Here is a 23162-nt window from a genome sequence, read left to right as displayed (position 1 = left end):
GGTCCGCGGACCGGTGCGGGTCCGGCTAGCCATCAGCTGCCGGTCTGCGCGCACATTGGAAGAAGAAAATGCCGGTCCCCCACATCAGATAGCTTGAGAAGCACTGACGTAGATGACATTTATAGATGTAAAATTCCAGCTGAGACCAGAACATGCTTTGTTTTTCAGATTCTGATACAAAGAGATGGCCAAAAATATGATTACATAGACCCATAGACTTAAAGACCAGAAGGGATCATTGTGATCATCTAATCTAACCTCCTGCACATTACAGGCCACAGAACCTCACCCACCTTCTCCTGTAATAGACCCCTAACCTCTGGCTGAGTTACTGAAATCCTCAAATCATGGTTTAAAGACTTCAAGTTACAGAGAATCCCCCATTTACTCAAGTTTAAACCAGCAAGTGGCCTGTGCCCCATGGTACAGAGGAAGGCGAAACCCCCCTTCCAGAGTCTCTGTCAATCTGACTTGTGGGAAAATTCCTTCCCAACCCAAAATATAGCGATCAGTTGAACCCTGAGCATGCCAGCAAAACCCACTGGCCAAACTCCTGGGAAAGCTTTCTCAATAATAACTCAGAGCCCTCCCCATCTAGTGCCCCAGCTCTGGCCATTGGGGATTTTTGCTAATAGCAGTCACAGATGGGCCACATGCCATTGTAGGCAGTCTCATCATACATCCCCTCCATAAACTTTTCAAGCTGAGCCTTGAAGCCGGTTAGGTTTTGCACCCCCATTGCTTACCTTGGAAGGCTGTTCCAGACCTTCATTCCTCTGATGCTTAGAAGCCTTCTGATTTCAAACCTAAACTTGTTGATGGCCACTTTATATCCATTTGTTCTTGTGTCAACACTAGCCCTTAACTTAAATAATTCCTCCCCCTCTCTGGTGTTTGTCCCTCTAATGTATTGATAGAGAGCAATCATATCTCCCGCAGCCTTTGTTTGGTTAGGCTAAGCAAGCCATACTCCTTGAGTCTCCTTTTGTAAGGAAGGGTTTCCATTCCTCTGATCATCCTAGTAGCCCTTCTCTTCAGTGTTCCAGTTTGAATTCATCTTTCTTAACCATGGGAGACCAGAACTGAACACAGTATTACAGATGGAGTCCCACCAGTGTATTGTATAATGTTAATAGCACTTCCCTATCTTTACTGGAAATACCTCGCCTGATGCACCCTAGGATTGCATTAGCCTTTTCACAGTCACATCACATTGGCGGCTCATAGTCATCCTGTAATTGACAAATAAACCCAGGTCTTTCTCCTCCTCCATTGCTTCCAACTGATAAGTCCCCAGCTTATAGCAAAAATTCTTGTTGTTAGTCCCTAAATGCATGACCTTGCACTTTGCACTGTTAAATTTAATCCCATTTATATTACTCCAGTTTATAAGGTCCCCCAGATCTTCTTGTATGATATTCCGGTCCTCCTCTGTATTAGCAGTACCTCTCAACTTTGTGTCATGTGCAAATTTTATTAGCACATCCCCACTTTTTGTGCCAAGGTAATGGATGAAAATGTTAAATATGGTTGGTCCCAAGACTGATCCCTGAAGAACTCCACTAGTAACCTCCCTCCAGCCTGACAGTTCACCTTTCAGTATGACCCATTGTAGTCTCCCCTTTTGCCAGCTCCTCAACTACCTTTCAATTCTCATATTAATCTCCATCTTCCCCAGTTTAACTAATAATTTCCCATGTGGAAGTGTATCAAATGCCTTACTGAAATCCAGGTAGATTAGATCTAGGGCTTTTCCTTTGTTTAAAAAAATCAGTTATCTTCTCAAAGAATGAGATCTACCTTTTGTAAAACCATGTTATACTTTATCCCAATTACCCTTTACCTCTATGTCCTTAACTATTTTCTCTTTCAACATTTGTTCCAAGACCTTGCATACAATTGAGGTCAAACCAACGAGCCTGTGGTTTCCTGGATCACTTTTTTCCCTTTCTTAAAAATAGGAAGTATATTAGCAACTCTCCAGTCATAGAGTGTGGCCCCTGAGTTCACAGATACATTAAAAATCCTTGCTGTTGGGCTTGCAATTTCATGTGGCAGTTCCTTTAATATTCTGGGATGTGGAGCGTGGCAAATTTTCTACTAGCTAGAGAACTATACCTACCACTAGCTTTACCTCAATATGAAAGATTTAATGGGAATAACAGTGAAAAAACCCTGATGAGAAGCCTACCCCCTCCAACTCCCACCATGCTAGCTTCAGCTAAAAGGAAGGATGCTGTCATTAATACCAGGGTGCTTTCTCCTGAACTTACTGAAGGAGTCTCTCCTTCATATCCGTGCCTGGTAGGTCAGTGCCTGATAAAAGTGATGCTCCCTTCTTTATGTAGGCTCTTGAACACCACACTCACCACTGTAGTAATCTGTGCACCTATCCACCCCTCCCATGCCTACCTTCCTCTGCTTGCTAATAGAGCAAAAGACATCTTCCCAGAGTTTAGGGGGGAGGGATAGCTCAGTGGTTTGAGCATTGGCCTGCTAAACCCAGGGTTGTGAGTTCAATCCTTGAGGGGGCCATTTAGGGATCTGGGGCAAAAATTGGGGATTGGTCCTGCTTTGAGCAGGGGGGTTGGACTAGATGACCTCCTGAGGTCCCTTCCAACCCCGATATTCTATGATTCCTCCTCCCTCTACCCCCATCCCCTTCCTAGCACCTCAGTCTAACCACGGCACCATTCTGCCCTCCCCCACTTTTCTGTGGGAAAGCCAGATGGGATCTCCACCACTCTATCTATCCCCCGACCAGCTGCTGCTGCATGGGGTGGGTTTGTGTCAACACTCTTCTACCCTTTTCCCAGTCTTTTGGTTGCTGGGGCAGAGGGGGAGAGTATACGTCTACACCTTGTTTCAGGTCTTCCTCCCCAGTAAATAGCTCCACTACCTGCTTCTGTTGCTGCTTGTATCTTGGTCAAACATTGTAATTGACACTGTACCTCCTATGCACCTTCCTTCATAGGATTTTGAGTAGCAGCTGTGACATTGATCACATGTCCACTGTTGCTACTTGGGAAAGCAGCAGCAGAGCCACTGGAGCAGTATATCTGCAGATTCAGGAAGAAAACATGACATCACTTTATAGACTGTGGATTTCTTCATAACTAGAAGAGCTAAACATTAAAAAAAACCCTAATGCTTAGATTTTTGCAAAAATCATCAGTATGTCCCAGCTCCCTATCAACTACGGTTCTTCAGGACTTGCTCCCCACTCAGCAGGGGTGCAAGCCCTGATTATCTGTATAGAACCTCACCATGTGCAATCACCTCTTCCAGGTCATCCAGGCCATCTGCATATAGGATCTTCCTTGGACTACACACTGAAAAGGCGGAGGAGTCGTCTGTGCAAATCCGAGAGGTTGAGAAAATAGTCAAGGAACCTGGTAGGGCAGACATTGCCTTGCTGAAGATGCGCAGGTATCGTTTCAGCCAAAGCTTTCCCCCTAAAGCCCTTTAGGCTGAAGTCATGAGTGTCCTTGTCAGGATTTAGATCTGACAAATACGTGGTATGGAAGTGACTAGTTAGTGGACAGTGGGCAGCTACCCATACCACAAAGTGTATAAAGTCATTTCTAAGCATTTATTACAGGCTTCAAAAATGTGTTTACATCTATGCAGAATACATGTTAATGACAGAGAAGATTATTGAAAATACTACAGAACAGATCAGTTTCCATCATAGAAATGTTGGACCGGAAGAGACCTGGAGACATCATGTAGTCCAGCCTCCTGCGCTGAGGCAGGACCAAGTAAACCTAGACCATCCTGACAGGTGTTTGTCTAATGTGTTCTTAAAAATCTCCAAAGATGGGATTTCCACAGCATCCCTTGGAAGCCCATCCCAGAGCTTAACTACCATTGTAGTTAGAAAGTTTTTCTTAATATCTTACCTAAATCGCCCTTGCTGCAGATTAAGCCCATTACACTTCTTGTCCTATCTTCCATGAACATGGAGAACAATTGATCACTGTCCTCTTTATAACAGCCTTTAACATATTTGAAGACTGATATAGGTCCCCCATCAAGCTTCTTTTCTCAAGATGAAACATAGTTAAATTACATGGTTTGACTAAAGAGATTTTAAAGGAATATGGCAGGCAGAATTTTCCAGGTTGCATTCCTGTATTAAATAAATCAAAATTACACTTACATGTCAAACACATTCCAAAAGGATCCCAAGAAGTTTAATAATGTTTTTAACAGGGAGTGCCTAATAGAGATTTTCTTAGAATTTCTAAAATCAGGAGTCAAAATTTGGAGAGAAGTCGGCAGTATGTCTGATCTTGAAATATCTCTGTTCCATTTTCAACCTATGCAAGCCACAATTTGAAGTCTAAGCAGGGCACCTGAGTTAGTCAGAAGAGTTTCATATGGATCCTAAAGCAATCCTATTTAGTAACTTCTGTGAGTTGCCGGAAGAAAGCCTCGTCCACCTCATCCCCCTGGTCCGGTGGTCTATAGCAGACTCCCACCACGACATCACCCTTGTTGCTCACACTTCTAAACTTAATCCAGAGACACTCAGGTTTTTCTGCAGTTTCATACTTGAGCTCTGAGCAGTCATACTGCTCCGTACCTACAGTGCAACTCCCCCACCTTTTCTGCCCTGCCTGTCCTTCCTGAACAGTTTATATCCATCCCTGACAGTACTCCAGTCATGTGAGTTATCCCACCAAGTCTCTGTTATTCCAATCACATCATAATTCCTTGACTGTGCCAGGACTTCCAGTTCTCCCTGCTTGTTTCCCAGGCTTCTTGCATTTGTGTATAGGCACTTGAGATAACTCGCTGATCGTCCCTCTTTCTCAGTATGAGGCAGGAGCCCTACCCTCTTACGCGCTCCTGCTCGTGCTTCCTCCCGGTATCCCACTTCCCCACTTACCTCAGGGCTTTGGTCTCCTTCCCCCGGTGAACCTAGTTTAAAGCCCTCCTCACTAGGTTAGCCAGCCTGCTTGCGAAGATGCTCTTCCCTCTCTTCGTTAGGTGGAGCCCGTCTCTGCCTAGCACTCCTCCTTCTTGGAACACCATCCCATGGTCAAAGAATCCAAAGCCTTCTCTCCGACACCACCTGTGTAGCCATTCGTTGACTTCCACGATTTGGTGGTGTCTACCCAGGCCTTTTCCTTCCACGGGGAGGATGGATGAGAAGACCACTTGCGCCTCAAACTCCTTTATCCTTACCAGAGCCAAGTAGTCTGCAGGGGATTGGTCCTGCTTTGAGCAGGGGGTTGGACTAGATGATCTCCTGACGTCCCTTCCAACCCTGATATTCTATGATTCTATGATTTAAACCCGGCTCTTTGTCAATGTATGGAAAATGACCTGACTCCTGCTAGATTTTGCGGATCCTGAAAAAGAAATGAATTTCTTGTTTTCTGCTGCAGAAGATATTCTCTCCAAGATGAAAGAGACGGGTGTTATGCCCATGTTACACAGGTGTAAATGATTGCACAAGGTGCAAGGAAAGAATCAGATCCCCAGGCATCCAGCACCTGAATCTTGGTTGAATCCCAAGCAGTCCAGTTGCATTGCTAGCAGATGGGCAGTTAAGACTCAAGATGGTTATGTCTAGGCATGTAAAGATAGACCCTGCTCTGTCATCTAAGCATGTGGAGGGCCCCCTGCCAACAGAACCAGTGTGGTTCTGTTGCACAGTTTTGGGAAGGGGGGGGTGGACAAATTTGGGAGGATTGTAAAAGAGGGTGCCTTCCTGACTCCCGACAGGCTGGAATTCTGCTAAGTGGCAGCACCACTGAGGAGGGGTGGGTGGAAGTGGAACAGCAATAGGGGTATGGCTGGAGCATCTTCTGCCTTGTGGCTCCTATCATCATCTCCCATCTTGAGGAGGAGATGAGATAGGGCTGCAGTAACGGCCATGGGGTGTCTCCATAGCTTCTCCTTGGTCTGGGTGGGAGGATTTCTTCCTCTGGTGGAACTACCCAGGGCCCAGCCCATCTGAGTATTTAATGATGGGCTGAGCATTTGGGCCCCAGTACAATAATAGTCAGGCATCTCTTGTGGTACACTGAAAATGCCTGTGTATATTTGCATTTGCCTGAAGCCCTGACCAGGGTCCTGCTTAGACATCCAAGCAGGCACCTCTGAAATCCAATCTGTCACGCTGTGGCTTGGCAAATTCTCTGATTTATTTTAATTTTATTTCTTCCCCTCCAGAAGGATCTGCCACGTCTCTCCAGCTGCTCGTCACTTCTCCCCTTGCCCATACATGCACCACACTGTGGGAGGGTCCTAAGAAGAAAGCTGTTTTGGGCCTGAGAGAACACCTCACTTAAAAAAAAAAGTTCTACCTCAAGACTTGCAGGGCTATACATAGGTGTTGAGCACCAACAGCTCTTCTTGACTTCATTTGGGGATTGGTGCTCAGCACCTCTGAAAATCAACCCCGTTGTGCACCAAGTCTCCCTCCAGAGCCTCAGAATGTAACTGGCGTCAGGGACAAACAAGCTAAAGCTATGCCTCTGTGGATTTGGTTTTCATTTTGTTTTGTTTCAGTCCTGCAGTAATCAACAATGAAGTGATCCCAGCTTGTTTGCCTTCAGAAAACGTGATGTTAGGAAACAGAGCAGAGTGCTATGTGACTGGCTGGGGAGAAACAGAAGGTGAGGCACATTCAGTGCAGTTGAAAGATCAGTGCAAACCCCAAATGTATGCACCTTCTGTGCTCGAAAAAACAAATCAATATACATCAGTATTTACCATATAGCAAATATCATTGAGCAATGTCATTCTTTCCGCCTCCCTCTCTCTGAGTTTGATTCTCATCATTCAGGAATGCACCACTGAAATCAATGGAGTTACACCTTTATAAAAGCAGTATAAAGCGAGAGGAGAATCAGCCCTAACAATGTCAACCCATTCCCTCTTTATTCTCCTGTCTGTTGCCCCAGCTTGGGTTTCTGCACAATCAGCAGGGATATTTTTCTAGCCTTGCCTCTGCTCTAAACTGCATGATGTTGACTTAGTTTATTCTCTTGAATGACTTTCTCACAAAGACTCCAATCCGTACTCAGAAGGAGACTTCTTGTCCTCATTTTCAAAATCTGCCACATTGCCCTGCCTGACTAGAACGTTGTCTCCTATTCCAACCCCTTTATCCCCTCAGTTACACCAGTGATGCCATTCCCTCATCCTGTGTCTGTCCTGTCTGCTTAGGCCGCGAGCTGTTTGGGGACTGTCAGCTACTTTGTGTGTTTACATTGCCTAGCACACTGGGGCCTATTCTTGGTTGGTCCTTAGCTAGTACACACGGTTCATAATAATGATAATACCCCATTTGATTCCTGCTCCCATCTGTGCACATTTTTCCATCTTGGCCCCTACATAAGAAATGTCCTTCACATACCTGTTTGCCAGGCCACTACTCTCACTTTAAGACCCTCCTCTTAAAAACCCATCTTCTTCAAGATGAGAGGCGTGTCTGTACTCAGCATTCCCAGTCTCCACAATGGTTGGGACCTATGTCTTTATGATGTTTCAAGTAAACTGTCTGTCAGATTCCTGCTCTCAACTGTGGGTTTCTTTGGCCTCAGGGGATTCTGTGGCATCTTGCAGGTGGGTAGTTGCATGTTTGAAATGTCATATCCCATCACCACACTGGCTTCCAGATGTTTTGAACTTTGCAGCTTTTCCCACCCTGAGATTTAACATTCTTGAGTTAGATTTAAAATAAATCCAAGCTAATTCCTTCATCTTTTTTGCTGAATCAGCCGTGCTGCTATCCTAATGAGAGCCTATCAATACTAAGCCCTTGTCTGCTGCTTTTTATTTATTTATTTCAAAGCACTTTACAAAGGAAAATAATCAGTATTATCTCCATTTTATAGATGGGGAAAATGAGGCTCAGAGAAGTTAAGTGATTTGGACAAAGACTCCCATTGACTTCAACGGGCTTTGGATCAGGCCCACAGTGAGTCAGTGGCAGAGCCAGGAACAGAAGCCAGGTTTCCTGATTCCCAGGCCAACACCCTATCCATTGGACCATACTGCCTCTGCTATGGAGTTAATTTATCTGTGTAATTTATACTTGTTTTGTTGTTTACTCACAAAGGTACTGGTGGAGAAGGTAAACTTAAAGAAACTGGCTTCCCTGTGATTGAGAATAAAGTGTGCAATCGCCCTGAATTTCTGAATGGAAGAGTTAAAAACACTGAGATCTGTGCTGGGAATATTGATGGTGGTACGGACAGCTGCCAGGTAAGAAAAGAATGGGGACATCAAAACTGGCTTTAAGCATAAGCAGGAAAAATGACACTTGGGGCTCTGTACTTTAGGAGCACAGTATTAGCCTCAGCAACTCATGGCTCAATACCCTCTTGAAGTGAAGAGCTGAAAATACATACAGAAGCTAGTTCTCCCTCACTCCTTCTTCCATTGGTACAACCAGAGCTGGAGATAATTCATACCCCCTCATCCCAAGCAGTGAGTGGGTGTGAAAATCTACAGTTGACCCTGTGTGAACGATACTCCATGTTGGATTCCTTAGACCCTTCCTTTGTTAGGGAAGGCATGTTCATGATGAATGTTCATAAGTGTAGAAAGGCTTTTTTTTTTTTTTTAGTCCAAAGGATTAGGACTGAAGTGTTTCCAGTTTTCTGATTTCCTTGAATATGTGAAAGGACTTTAGAAATGCTCCTTAATCTAACTGACTAAGGGGATCAAGCTGGGAGCTTTCCGCATTGAAAAGCTGGGACTCCTTGACAAAAGAAGAGTGAAAGTAAATATGAACCTGCCTGAGCAGGCCTTCTGCACCAGCAGTGTTAATGGTATTTCCTGAGTGTGCAGAAATCTCCATGATGTGCCTGTCACCCAATGGGCATATGTGGTTGAATCAGGGTTCTGATATTTACAGGTAGCAAATTTCTGACCAGGTGGGACATAGGGTGTGAAGAAGCTACTGTAGGTCTAGAATTTGGACAGGAGCTCAGATCTCTTCTCTTTCTCCCTAGCTTTCCAGTGCTGCCTCCTGTTTTTCCAGTCAGCTGGTTTTTTTTAAAACCCTTTGATTCCCCCCCACTCACTCAGAGGAGATGCTCTCTTTGCGTTAGTAAGAGGTTCCTTTCTCTTCCCTGACCAGCTTATTTACTACGCTCACTGCCCTCTGTTTCTCCCCCAACTCCCACTTGGTGTGTGGTCTCACTGGGTAGGAGGAATTGGGAGTAAGAAGGCAGAGGAGTCAGCTCTCCCACAGGCATGGGTAGCAGCAGTAATAGTTCCATCCCGCTTGAAGAGCCAAGACTTCAGCGGGAGAGGAGTAGGAGAACTGATGGGATGTTCTGAAGGAAGGAAGTGGGGGTGGGAGAGAGCAGAACTCAAGGGAGGAAGAACAGGGTTAACTGTGCAGTCAAATGCCCCTTGACATCATTCTCTGATTCTACAAATATGTTTCATGCCTGGCTGTCTCTAGTACTGTGGATAAAATGCAGCTTTACAAAAAAACAATATTGCCAATTCAGATATTTGGCGGGGGGGAAGGGGGTTGAATTCCAGGCCCTGCTCACACCCCGCAGGGACCCTGTTCTGGTGCCTGCTCATTCCTCTCCCTGGCAGCGACCCCAGGTCTCCCTCGGCTGGGGAGTCTCCCCCAGTGGAGCAAGTAGGGCGGCATGGTCCGGTATGCTGTACCAGTAAGCTATTTATAGCCAGTAGGCTGTACTGGAAAGACACAGGAAGAGCAGAATGAGGGGCGGCCCTACACTGGCAGATCCTCCAGAACAGCTGTACCGCCCCCAGCCCTTCCATGCAGCTGTGTGCCTGCATCTCCTGGCTGGGGTCTGTACAGCGGCCCCGCCGGAGGACAGCCGCACCGGAGGAGTTACCGGTGTGGGGCCGCCCCACGTTCTGCTCTTTTCGCTGCTGTGGTTCCCAGGAGATCCCTGCGGTTCAGGACTCTCCCAGGAACCGCAGCGGCGAAAGGAGCAGAACCCCACGCTGACAGCTCCTCCGGTGCGGCTCTACTGCCCTTAGCCTCATGCCCCCAGCCCTGTCCTCCAGCGAGGCTGCTATACAGACCCCGGGCAGGACTCAGGAGATGCAGCTGCGTGGAAGGGCTGGGGGCAGGGCTCGGGGTGGTACAGCCGTGCCAGAGGAGCTTCTGGCGTGGGGCCGCTGGGCAGCCCCACATTCTGCTTCTTTCACTGCTGCGGTTCCGGAGATCCCCATGGTTGAGAAGTCTCCAGCACAGCAGGAGGAGAACAGAGCCCCCCCACCTCAGGTAATGTGGGATGGATCATGGGAGGAGGGGGGAGAGCATGGGGCCCGGGCTAGGGGCAGCGTAGGGTCATTTGAGGAGTCACATGGGAGGTCATGTGGGGAGGTCACATGCCCCCCACACACTTTAGCTGGTGCAGCGTACCAATAAGAAATGAATTCTACTTGTACCACTCGTCTCCCCTCTCTTACATGAGCTGGTGCTGCCAGGAGTCGAGTTCTCAGTGGACTCCTCTGCACTCCACTGTACAGGAACAGACTCCCTATGCACCAGATGGAGGGGTGGCTGGGCTAAATTTCAGTCGCATTGCACCCGCTCAACTGGAGCGATGCAACAGCCATGATTTACTATAAGACTGCTGCTTAAAAGTGTCAAGGTAATGGTCTTCACGGCGTATGGAACTTTGACCAAAAACCTTAGGGCTAGAGAGGGAACATTCATGCACACACACCAGTTCCCTTAATTGGCACCACTACAAAAAAAGTCAACCAACACGCAGGCAGGGAAAGCATAGCTCCTCCCTGGTCCCAGTTGAGGTGTTTTCTTATGACCACATACTTGGCCTGTGAAGATATTTCCACTTCTGTGCCTCCGACCTGCATGTTACTGTTTGCATAGTGTGCTTTCAATAAGGTAGCAACCCTCTTTCTTCTTCTTTGTAGGGTGACAGTGGAGGACCCCTAATATGTGTTGAGCAAGAAAAATTCTTTGTTCATGGCGTCACCTCTTGGGGTCTGGGCTGTGCTGAGCCCATGAAGCCTGGTGTTTATGCTCGAGTTTCTAGGTTTGTTAGTTGGATTGAGAGGGTAATGAGTACCAGCTGAGTCTTGGGGATTCACTGACCCCTCCTGGAAGGCAACACACAAAGCAGAGATGTGGGATTCCAAATACAGTGTTGAAATCAAAATTATTTACAAGAATCTGAAATAAATATTGTCATCTATTGTAAGTTACTATAAATTAACAGTCATTGCCAAGAAACCAAACTGACTGTTAGCCTCCTTTGGTGTGTTTTATATTCTACAATGAATACACGTTTGTGAGGTACTTGTTGAAAAATATCCTATTCTCTCTTTTCCATAACTGGACCCAAATACTTTAATCCTTGATATAGTACCAGAGCAATAAAATAGAAGGGAAAGTAAAAACTTTGCAAACTATTTGTTTTTTGTGCTCTCAGGTTATTAATAGAACTACCCTATCATCACTAGTTACCGCAGTTCAAATGTACTTTTCCTAGTCTCTAACAGGACACTAATTGCACCCAACTGAGTGGTGTAAAGCAGTGGTCCTCTATCTATGGATCTTGGACTGCACGTGGTTCTTCAGGGCGACAGCAAGTGGCTCTAATAGAGTTTAAGAGTATGATACATTCACTGCCTGATGCTCCCTACCCTCTGCCCTATACATGTGAGAAAGCAGGGGGAGTTCTCAGCAAACTCCCTGGTGCTAGGTGGGCTTTGCTCTCCTCCACACCCTACACACGGAGGGGAAGAAAGAAAAAAGCCACTGGAATTCTCGTTCACTCTCACCAAAAGCCAGAAGGGTGGAACAGGGAGAAGGAGAAATATCCTCACCATACACTATCTGTGAGCCGGAAAACGGGGAAAATTCATCCCTCCTAGGGGAGGGTCAAGAGAAAGGGGAGACTAGCTACCCTCATAGCAGCCAGGTGGTAGGGAAGACAGAGGAGACCCCCTTGTATTTCATATGCCCTGGGTGCATGGCAGCTTATGCAGCATTTTCCTGGGGTGTTCTGTACATCTGGTGGGAGAGAGGAGAAATTCATTTTTTGTAAATGCAGTTTTCATTGTTACGGACACGCCTGTATCAGCACAAAGGTATGAATGCTGACTAGTAAATAGACCCTCCCCTCCAACTAGTCCGCGGTGAAGACAGAAGCAGCCAGTGAGGCAAGTCTTTACAGCAGTGAATGACGGCCCATAACGGCACATAATAAAATGGCCTCATTACCAGTCTTGCCTCACTATACAAGCTTTAGTTGTTGTGACAGGGTCGGGCCAGATGGCTACAGGAGAGTAATAGAAGGCAGATATATTAGCCCCAGGCTTAGTAGGTCCCTTTTCCCTGGGTAAGGTAACAGGGAAGGTTCCAGAACAATCAGGAACCTTCTGGAGACAGTTAAGACAGGCTGATTAGAACACCTGCAGCCGATCAAGAAGCCGCTAGAATCAATTAAGCCAGGCTAATCAGGGCACCTGGGTTTTAAAAAGGAGCTCACTTCAGTTTGTGGTGTGCTTGTGAGGAGCTGGGAGCAAGAGGCACTAGGAGCTGAGAGTGAGAACGCGGACTGTTGGAGGACTGAGGTGTACAAGCATTATCAGACACCAGGAGGAAGATCCTATGGTGAGGATAAAGAAGGTGTTGGGAGGAGGCCATGGGGAAGTAGCCGAGGGAGTTGTAGCTGTTGCACAGCTGTTCCAGGAGGCACTCTGGACAGCTGCATTCCACAGGGCCCTGGGCTGGAACCTGGAGTAGAGAGCGAGCCCGGGTTCCCCCCAAATCCTCCCAACTCCTGGTCAGACACAGGAGGAGTCAACCTGGACTGTGAATTCAGAAAAACGGCCAAGCTGAGGGCTACCGTGAAGCTCCAAGGCAAGCAAATCCACCAATAAGCACAAGACCCACCAAGGTAGAGCAGGAACTTTGTCACAACTGGTGTCAGAGTGGGATCTGGTGCCCACAGCGCGGCGGAAGACGGAGGGTGTTTGGAAGAAAAAAAAAGGGAAGAGGGTCTATTTTTTTTTTCACCACAATGGAGGAGGTAGTACGGGCACTGATACAAGCCACGGCTGCCCAGCAGGAGGCTACTCGTGTCCAGGCAGCCGCCCAACAGGAGGCAGTGCAGCTGCAGCAAGGGACTAATCGCCTGCTGATGGACCAGGCTTCTCAAGACCGGGCTATGTTGCAGGAACTGGTAAACCAGGTAAAGGCCCTTACAGAGCTGAACCGCGGCCATGATGGGAGGCAGATCATGCGGGCCAGCAATTGGCTGCAGAAAATGATGCAGGAGGATGATGTAGAGGCATACCTCCTGGCCTTTGAGAGGACAGCCCTGTGGGAGGCTTGGCCCTGAGAACAGTGGTCTGGCATCCTTGCTCCATTCCCACGTGGGGAGGCCCAGAAGGCCTACTATGATTTGCCTGAAGAGGCTGCGGCAGACTACCCCCAGCTGAAAGCAGAGATCCTGGCCAGATCTGGGGTAACGACCGCAGTGCGGGCCCAGCGATATCATGAGTGGAGGTACCAGGAAAACAAAACCTTGCAGTCCCAATTATATGACCTCATCCATCTCGCACGAAAGTGGTTACGAACTGAGTCCTGGAGTCCGGAGGAGATACTAGAGGTTCTGGTCATCGACTGGTACATGAGAGGACTACCACTAGACCTTCGCCGACTGGGTAAGCCAGAATGAACCCTCCACCTATGACGAGGTTGTCGCGCTGGTAGAAAGGCGAAGGACGGCGAGGGAGCTGACCCGACCAGTTAAGGAAGAAGCACCCCAGATTAAACTAGCAGCACCAAGCCCTAGAGCTTGGGGGACTGGGCCACCAGGAGAACCCAGGTGGAAAAAGAGAGGGGCTAAAGGCCCACCAGAAGCCACAAAGAGTCGGAGCACTGAGGGGAAAGTGGATCGTGATGTTAGACTACCCAAACCAAGAGACCGGGGAATGCCTAGGGCTCCATAGAGATGTTATGCCTGCGGGGAGTGGGGACACATAGCTGCACAGTGTCCCAATACCGAGGAGCCTATGCAGTGTAACCTGGGGAACTGGGCAGACCCATGCTCCCTAATCCACCTTGTGGGGGTCTCACTAGCCCCACATATGTTCACTAGACCAGTGACGCTAAATGGGGTAGAGACCACAGCACTGGTTGATTCGGGGAGTGCTATCACGCTTGTCTCGGGGAAGCTCATGAAGCGTAGTCAGCTGCTGTGGGCTAAGCATATGGGGATAACATGCGTCCATGGGACAGTTGGTTATTACCCCACCATCCCAGTAAAAATCGAGATTCAGGGGAACACTACTGAGGTAGCAGCAGGTGTAGTCCCTAAACTCCCGTACCCGGTGCTCATAGGGAGGGTTTGGAGACTTACTCCCGGTAGGGGAATTGGAGAAAGGGGGAAGTCCTGAAAGTAGTGAGGCATCCACAGTAGACTGTCAACCTCCAACCTTCTCTGAAATATCCCCAGATTTGTTCTCTGCTCCCAGACAGCATACAAAGACGAAAAGGGAAAGAAGGGCAGCTAAGGCCTTGGGAACCTGAATACTGGCGCAAAGCCAGAGGGTCGCTCTCGTAGGTAGGCGGACCCGAGCAGCTGAAAAGGAGGTCACCCAGGAGGGAGAAGCACCCGAGTCTGTCCCACACCCTAACGCCTCTGAACCAGTAGAGGCAACAGAGACTGGCCCCCTAGATCATGGGCAGATTAGCCCCGGGAGAGGAAATTTTGGACGGGACCAGGCTGAAGACCCAAGGTATGACAACGTTAGGAAGGAGGTAACCAAAATAGATAGGGTCCCTGTGGAAGGGAAAACCCAGGGACCAGGACCCTATTTCGTAATGAAGAAGAGTCTCTTATAGCGGGTTGCAGCAGTACAGGGGCTGAAGGTACAGCAGATCCTAGTACCTCAAAAACACCAGAATGCTGTATTAAGTCTGGCCCATAGTCATCCTTTTGGGGGGCATCTGGGGGTAGAGAAGACTCTGGCACGAGTCCTGCGAAGATTCTTCTGGCCCAGACTACATGAAAAAGTGTGGAGGTACTGTGCGTCCTGCCCGGAGTGTCAGCTGCACAGTCCCCGTCCCCACTTGAGGGCACCATTAGTGACCCTTCCCATCATAGAGGTCCCCTTCGAGTGAATAGCCATGGATCTAGTGGGACCCCTGGAGAAGACTGCCCGGGGCCACCAATATATACTTGTCATTCTGGATTATGCTACTCGCTACCCAGAAGCTGTCCCCCTGTGGAACACGGCCTCTAAAACGATAGCTAAAGAGTTGGTGGAGATCTTTGCCCAAGTGGGGCTACCAAAGGAGATATTAACAGACCAAGGTACCGCATTTATGTCGAAGCTAATGAAGGATCTCTGTACGCTGCTCCATATACATACCCTGAGAACTTCAGTCTATCATCCGCAGACCGATGGGCTGGTAGAAAGGTTTAACCGAACCCTCAAGGCAATGATAAGGAAAGTGGTAAGTCGTGATGGGGCAGAAGAAGCATAATTATTGGTCCATATACATATAAGCCCTATTTCCCACTGCGGGAAGGATTGGGACACCCTACTACCCTACCTTATGTTTGCAATCCGGGAGGTACCTCAGGCCTCAACTGGGTTTTCCCCCTTTGAATTATTATACGGACGCCACCCCTGTGGCATACTAGATATTGCAAAAGAAATCTGGGAAGAGGAACCCAATGAGGGAAGAAATATAATTGACCATGTGTTGCAGATGCGAGAACGGATAGCCTGGATCACCCCTATTGTACGGGAGAATTTGGAAAAGGCGCAGGAGGCCCAGCCAACCCATTACAATTGCCAGGCAAAAGTCTGACAGTTTCAAGCAGGGGATTGGGTGATGGTGCTGGTACCCATGGCAGAAAGCAAGCTTTTGGCCCAATGGCAGGGGGCCCTATGAGGTGGTTGAACCCATGGGGGAAGTAACCTACAAGGTGCGGCAGCCAGGACGCTGGAAACAAGAACAAATTTATCACATTAACCTCTTAAAGCCTTGGCACCAACGAGAGGCGTGTGTAGTGGCCTAAGAGACCCCGATCCAGGGAAATAATATGCAGGAGCAGATCAGGATATCCACTGATCTGACACCAAACCAGAAGAATGAGGTAACTGAGATGATCAACCGATACCAGGACGTGTTTTCAACCAAACCAGGCAGGACCACCAAAGCATATCACCACATTATCACAGACCCTGGGGCAAAGGTAACTTTAAGGCCCTATCGGGTGAGAGCAGCAAAAAGGGAGGAGATCAAGGCAGAGGTAAAAAGGATGTTGGAGCTGGGAGTCATCGAAGAGTCCCACAGTCAGTGGTCAAGCCCGATTGTGTTGGTGCCCAAACCCGATGGCACCACTAGGTTTTGTAATGACTTTCGCCAGCTGAATGAGATATCCAAATTCGATGCATACCCCATACCCCGTATTGATGAGTTAGTTGACCGCCTGGGAAATGCCTGATTTTTGACCACCCTTGATTTAACAAAGGGATACTGGCAGATTTTCTCTTCCTGAGAGAGAAGGATTTACACCCTTGTGTGATTAATGCTAATGAGTTCTGTCTATAAAGCATCACACATTAAGCCACAGCTAATACCGTATGGTGCTACAACAGCAGCTTCCCTCATGAAATCCAACAGAGGGAAGGAAAAAGAGAAACAAATAATAGTGAGTGCCGACCAGCCACCTGTTCTTTGTTCCATAGCATAATAAACTGCCAAACCTCATAAACTTTTCAGAAAGACTTTCTGCTCCCACAGTCGCATTTTTACATTTAATTTGTGATATGAATTTGGACTTTGATTCTTCCATAGTTCATTCCACAGACATTTCTGCCTCCCAGAACACGTCAGAAATGTGATTGTTCTTGTGACAAGGTCTGAAGTGCCGCCCATATGAAGACCATCATACTGTCTGGCTACTACTGTCAGTAAATCCAGCTTCCAGCCATATCCCTGGAAATAATTTCCACAATGGGCTTCATGATGATCACACTGGGCTTGACTGAAATAACCGTCCCTCTCTGCTAGCCATTACACAAAACTGCCGTCATCACACTCTTCATCTGTGAGTTTTACAGGAGACCCCTCACTTCAGGACTTTTGATCCAGAAAATCGGCTTCCTGTGGGTTTTTTTAATCAAGTCTGCTTACTTTAACAAAACCAAATGTTTGCTCCTGCCCACCCCTCACAGAGTCAATACAAGCATCAACGAATGACCTGATTTCTATTGTGCCTCCTATTCAGCAGCTCTGTCTGCTAAATTCTGATGACAAAATCTTTATTCCTAGTGATAGTGTAAGAGGCAGTCAGAATACATTCCTTGTATTCCATGTTGAGTATGCTGTACTGACAGTTGGAAAATTCACCCTTTGACTTTTAAACAGATCACACTTGATATAAAGGCACTAGAAGATGATATGTAAGAAACTCTGTGATAAATAAAATCACATCCTAACTGTCCAGTCCTGAGGGTATTTAAGCCCCTTGCCTCTCACTGACTGCAATGAGTATTGAGGGCACCCAACACCTCTCTGAAACAGGCCCTAATGTGTTTCTTGGATCATTCCTTAACCAGTGCTCAGTTTGGAGGGAATATGGTTGGGTATACCATGTCTTCACTTGTTCCTTCTGTTGGCTCAAAAATGTTGCGAAAGTGTCGGAGCAAACATTGGAAGTAGGGCCTAGAAGACAGATAAAATGTTCCCTTTTTTTCCCTCCTCATCGAAAAGTCCTGTAAAGATTAATCGGGATGAATCCAATAGGTATCTATAGAAATTACTCTAAAAACCTGTTGAATTTAATGAAAAGAAAAGGAGTACTAGTGGCACCTTCTTAGAGACTAACCAATTTATTTGAGCATAAGCTTCCGTGAGCTACAGCTCACTTCATCGATGAAGTGAGCTGTAGCTCACGAAAGCTCATGCTCAAATAAATTGGTTAGTCTCTAAGGTGCCACTAGTCCTCCTTTTCTTTTCGTGAATACAGACTAACACGGCTGCTACTCTGAAACCTGTTGAATTTAACAGAGGGTGATCTCCTCTTGATAGAATTTTTAACATTCACCTATAGACTTTAATGGAGAACTATATCCCTGCTAGAGAAATGTGTAGGACTCTCCCATAAGGCTCAGAAATGATTAAATCATTGAAATTTAGACTTAAAAGCAGCTGTGACTTTGCAATTAAAAGAATTATTTTCAGAAGTAGCATAATTATTGGTCCATATACATATAAGCCCTATTTCCCACTGCGGGAGGAGGAGAAGAATTCCCCACTTTAGACCTCAATGCACCGCCACCATCTCATTCCTTCCCTTCTACCAAAATATTAGTAAAATAAGCAAAAAGACAGTGTAAAACAAAGGGAATGGAACCTAATTAAGGTCATCAAAGGGATTTTGGCATTTCTGGGTATTATAACAGATGACTGTATAATGTACTACAATTAATATGGAGGAACTCTCACAGGCATTGAGATTTTATTTCTCCGTCTGTTTATCAGTGAACATTAGCACAAGTTTCCTTTTTCCTGTATAAGATACATACTTAACCTGAAAATATAACCCAGGTTACTATTAAAATAGTATCATATTAAAGAGTTAGACGGCATCGACAGATACATGCCTGATGTATTTAGCAGCAACACTTTAAGTTAGTTTCCCAGACCTGAAGTAGAGCTCTGTGTAGCTCAGAAGCTCGTCTCTCTCACCAACAGAAGTTGGTCCAATAAAAGATATTACCTCACCCACCTTATCTCTCTGATCCACATGCATAAAATTGTAAGCTTAAAAAGACCTTAAATTCCTAACAGGGAGTATGCAGGCATTCAGTTATTTTACATACTGACATACATTGTCTACATTTTATTCTGGACGATACAGAATGCCACTCTGAGCAAAGTACAATTAGAAAGGCCTGAAAAATAAGTTCTTATGCTACTAAGAGATGTCAAGATTACCTGATCAAACAGATATTCTCCTAAATGGATAGTGGACTTATTTCAACCTTTCTTGTCTATTTAATGTTTTTCTCAGTTCTTAAAGTACCTCAATATCAGAGCTCCCTCAGCTCTGCAGTGGTGTCTGTGGTTTACAGAAGAAGCCATGGGTAATTTTAATTATATTGGTTATAAGCAGAATTGCTTGATGTTTTCAGTGGCAGAGGGAAGTTTGTGTTGTATTGGTCAACTGCCTGCAGTTGCACTTTGTTGTTGCTTGATATGTGATTGAGAATTGAAGGCATGAGAACAATTGTCTCTCAAGGACAGCATCAAAATACGATGTGTTCTAATTTGGCATTACAAACCATGTAACCAGATATTTTAACAGAGATGCACATTTGGTTCCATTCCTTTTAGTCTGTAAGGAGTTTTGCCAACTGTCTTATTGTCATTTAACTACATGTCAGGGGAAATTCTTATTGAAAAGTAGTTCTGCTTGTCTTCTGCGTCTCATGGTCTCTCCTGCTGTTGCCTGTTCCAAGCATGAATGCATTTTATTGCTATCATGGTTCCTGTTTTCCTTAAGCAGACATGACAGTTGGGTGGAATGGACTGGGAAGAGTTAGGAAGTGTTGATGTACTGTATATAGCTCACCGAGTTCCAGTAATGAAGGAAGCACCTTGTATATCGGTTATTTCCCCTATGGTTTCTTGAAACCCTATCTTACAAATAATTGCTCCTCCATGCCAGGCTTTTGAGATGGTCAGATTGGAGCATTAATTGTTCAACCACAATGTGGCGCCTGCTGAATTTAGAAACTGTATCCTATAGTCCCTTCACCAACTCTGCAATATCAATCCATCCCAAACATTAAGAATATCCTCTTGACATCTACACATTAGAAATGAGGCTCACACTCTCTCCATCCTCAATGTCATCAGTTCCCTTTTTCCCTAAGCAATTCCTTGTTTGCTTTTCTGATTTTTCAGAGTCTTTATCGCTTGGTAGGGCACAAAACTATTCTAATTCTGCTTCCCTCCACACAAACCATCACAATTTTAAACCACAATTTCCTCAAATTATTGTAATATCAAGGATGAACAAATGACCCAGACATATACAAATAAGTAAGAGCTTACTGGGACAGGCAAAGCAGCTGATTTAAGTGGGTATTCTCTAACAAGAACCACACAACACTCCCTTCCTGGAAACAATGGACTCCGAAAATATGTATTTAGTTCTGTAGCTATATAAAAATACAATGTTTATTTAGAACATCTTCATTCCTAAAAGAAGTACTTGGGGGTGTCTTTTGTGACACAGCTCAATCCATCCTCTCCAGAGGACTTTAAAGCAGTTATCAGGTGGAAACCAAATTCCTGGTGTGAGAACAGGGACGTTTCGCTCAGTGCTTTTAGTGAAAGATCATATATAGGAGGTATCTTGTTGCTTCTTTTTCCCGCCACTTTTACTTTGGAGACTGAAGTAACAGAGGGAGAAAAGAAAAGAGATATATTTCTAAGCAGTAGCACAGTCCAATTTATTTTCAGTACAAATGTACAATTCCCTGCCCCTTGCTCAAAAAATCAAATCAATGTGATATTGAAGGAAAGACAGAGTACCTGGAAAGCTGTTCCACATCCTCCACTGTCTCTGGTAAGGAAATTCCCTTTGTCTCAGGTAAAAACAGCACTAAGATCCCACAGATAACTGCAAGTATACCTACGACAGGCATTGAAGAAAAAAAAAAACAAGAACCAAAACTGGTTTGCCATTTTTCTCATTCTCAGGACAGTTTTGTGGTACAAAATAAGAAAAGGGTAGAAAGAGCTGAAGTTGCTCCCAAAACACTAAGTAAAAGCTGAAGGCCCGTTTCTCCCCTGCCTTGTTCTCATTTGGTCATTTACATTTTTGGAAAGTAAGTGTGAAATGTTACCATGCTGATTGTAAAATTTTTGGGGGCAGGGACTGTTTTTTTGTCCTGTGTTTGTACAACACCTAGCACAGTGGGGTCCTGGTCAATGACTGGGGCTCCTAGGCCTGATGAAAATACAGATAATAATTTTACACCCAGTTACACAATGTTGTTGAGGATCAGGTCTTCAGAGTGCAGCAGAAATTCTGAATACAAAGGTGTAAACTAGAACATCTGGATACTGCTATGGCTGGAATAATATTAATTTGAAAAATAAATTTCTTTTCTTCTCTCTTTTTTACTTTGTATTTCAAATCCTCTTTCTCCACCTCTCTTTCTTTTTCTATGTTCTGTCCCTCCTGCTCTTTCCTCATCATGTTTCTCTTCAGAAAAACATGATTTAGCCTTCAGACTCAGGATTTCCTAACAAAAGGAAATACTTTGCTCACACAATTAGCCTGTGGAACTCATTGTCACAAGACACCACTGAGACCAAGAGCTCATCGGGGAAAAAAAAGATTAGATATTTATATGAATAACAAGAATATCTAGAGTTAGAACAAATTAAACACGATTTTTTGGAAGGGTTATAAATCCTCATGCACTAGGGAGTAAATCAACCTGGAAGTCAGCAGGAAAATTCCATGTGACCAGATTATCCAGCTGCGGGGTTTCTTGCACCTAACTTTGAAGCATCTGGTACTGACCCCTTTTGGTAACAGGATACTGGACTACATGGATCACTGTTCTGAACCAGTATGGCAATTCCTATGTTCCCACAAAGCAGGACCTTAAGTGGGAGATAACATGGAAAACACCTTTTTGGCCAGATCTACTCTGTTGACTTTGATAGAGCTATACTAACTTCCAACAGCAGAGAATGTGGCCCTTTGTTTATTTGGTCTGATGAAAGGTAGTCGCCTATGAAAACTATCCCGAAAATGTTAGAAACCCATTGCTGCAAGTGCTCTGTTTTGATCAGTAAACACATTTTTAATGGCTTTTGAGGGGTCTTCCTTAGAGGGGGCTTAGACCTTTGGAAGGATACAAATGCAGTGGGACTCAGCTGGAATGCCTCCTGGAGCTCCATGTGTGTGGTGCGCAAGCTGATGTAACCACCATCATTGAAAGGATGCAACACAGCTCCCCTTTGCACTTAGGTCATCTGTGCCGGCCAATGAGGATGGAGATGATGTATTTGGGGAAAGATAGGTCATGCAATAAAACTCTTCCCAAGAAAAGAAGCTGTGTTAGTACACAGATTAAAAACAAGTTGTAATAAAGTGGTCATCAAGGGATTAACTGGATTATTCACAATATTGTGGATGGTAGCCATGCTTCCACCCTTCCCTTATTTCCTCTTTATTTAGTGGGTGTTTTCCCCACTGTGTTTGTTATGTTGCTGAATAAAGCAGCACTTTCCCAGCCTGCAGTACTGTAAGTAAAGTATGTCTCTTATGCACGGAACAGTCTCTTTGAAAAAGAAATACTCTATCCAAGGTTGCATTTTAAATGATTTCTTACTAAAGATGATTAGAGGTAGCTCCATCCAGATGGCTGCTAATCGGAAGAGAAGAAATGGGGCTATGATACCCCCTATGTCACACAAACTCGAACACAGGGAAACACCAAAGTTTCTGCAAAAGAAAGATATTCATTTTAGAGGGGTTAAGACAATGTAACCTAGGAGATGCATGTGTTAAGCCCAAAATTATCTCATAATCAGGGTATACAACACACACTTACATAAGCAAACCAGTGCAATGAGTCTAAACAATGAACTCATGAGAAAACAGAGGGTTACTGAAAAATAATATATTGAACATAGCAGAAACTGACGGGAAATTTTAAAAGAATTCCAGCAACTTTAAGGGCCAGATTCTGCCAGTGGCATATCAGATTGCGAATTACCCAGTGATCTTCCCTGATGGGATTTCAGAAGCCGTACCTCTGTGGAACACTAATCCTAAATCATGGCACACAAAGCCTTCCTGCATTCAGACCTTTAAACTAACCAATCTCCAAAATAAAGTACTATTGGTACGATCCTTTTGCTTTAGCTACAGCATGGACTTTAGTGTGGGTAGCTGCCCATCTAAGTACCCAGGGTCCCTGGTGGGCTTCTGCAGCCCCTGCTGAAGCTTAAGCTGCCACTGCTTCACTGCTATTGCTTCTTCTGCTAACTATGTTAAAGCTAGCTCAGGCGTATCTACACAGGCTACAGTCACCCCTCCATTTGCAATGTAGACATACTCTTGGTTGATGGGGATTCTATAATCAGCTTTGTCACCGTCCTCCTGGATAAC

General features: G+C 45.6%; 2 protein-coding genes across 3 annotated transcripts in view; one reads left to right on the top strand and one right to left on the bottom strand.

Annotated features, from left to right (window-relative positions):
• The window catches only part of PLG (plasminogen), a 68742-nt gene extending 57359 nt beyond the window's left edge, over positions 1–11383 (top strand). The window contains exons 16-19 of the mRNA XM_043544295.1: positions 3289–3429; positions 6526–6632; positions 8081–8226; positions 10903–11383. Coding sequence (XP_043400230.1) covers positions 3289–3429; positions 6526–6632; positions 8081–8226; positions 10903–11064 — 556 coding nt within the window. The 3' untranslated portion in view covers positions 11065–11383. The remainder of the gene's footprint in view (positions 1–3288; positions 3430–6525; positions 6633–8080; positions 8227–10902) is intronic.
• An 8519-nt stretch (positions 11384–19902) lies between these two features.
• SLC22A3 (solute carrier family 22 member 3) overlaps positions 19903–23162 on the bottom strand; it is a 46875-nt gene continuing 43615 nt past the window's right edge. The window contains exons 9-11 of one of the 2 annotated variants that reach the window (XM_037895104.2): positions 22381–22493; positions 20564–20663; positions 19903–20421 (exon numbers count right to left, since the gene is read on the bottom strand). In XM_037895104.2, the coding sequence (XP_037751032.1) occupies positions 20367–20421; positions 20564–20663; positions 22381–22493 (268 nt within the window). In that variant the 3' untranslated portion in view covers positions 19903–20366. The other variant, XM_037895103.2, reaches the window with a different exon arrangement.

This window comes from Chelonia mydas, chromosome 3 (genome assembly GCF_015237465.2).
Source record: "Chelonia mydas isolate rCheMyd1 chromosome 3, rCheMyd1.pri.v2, whole genome shotgun sequence".
Classification (NCBI taxonomy): Eukaryota; Metazoa; Chordata; order Testudines; family Cheloniidae; genus Chelonia; species Chelonia mydas.
Note: the sequence above shows the minus strand (reverse complement) of the source record. Positions and strands in the feature narration are given on the sequence as shown.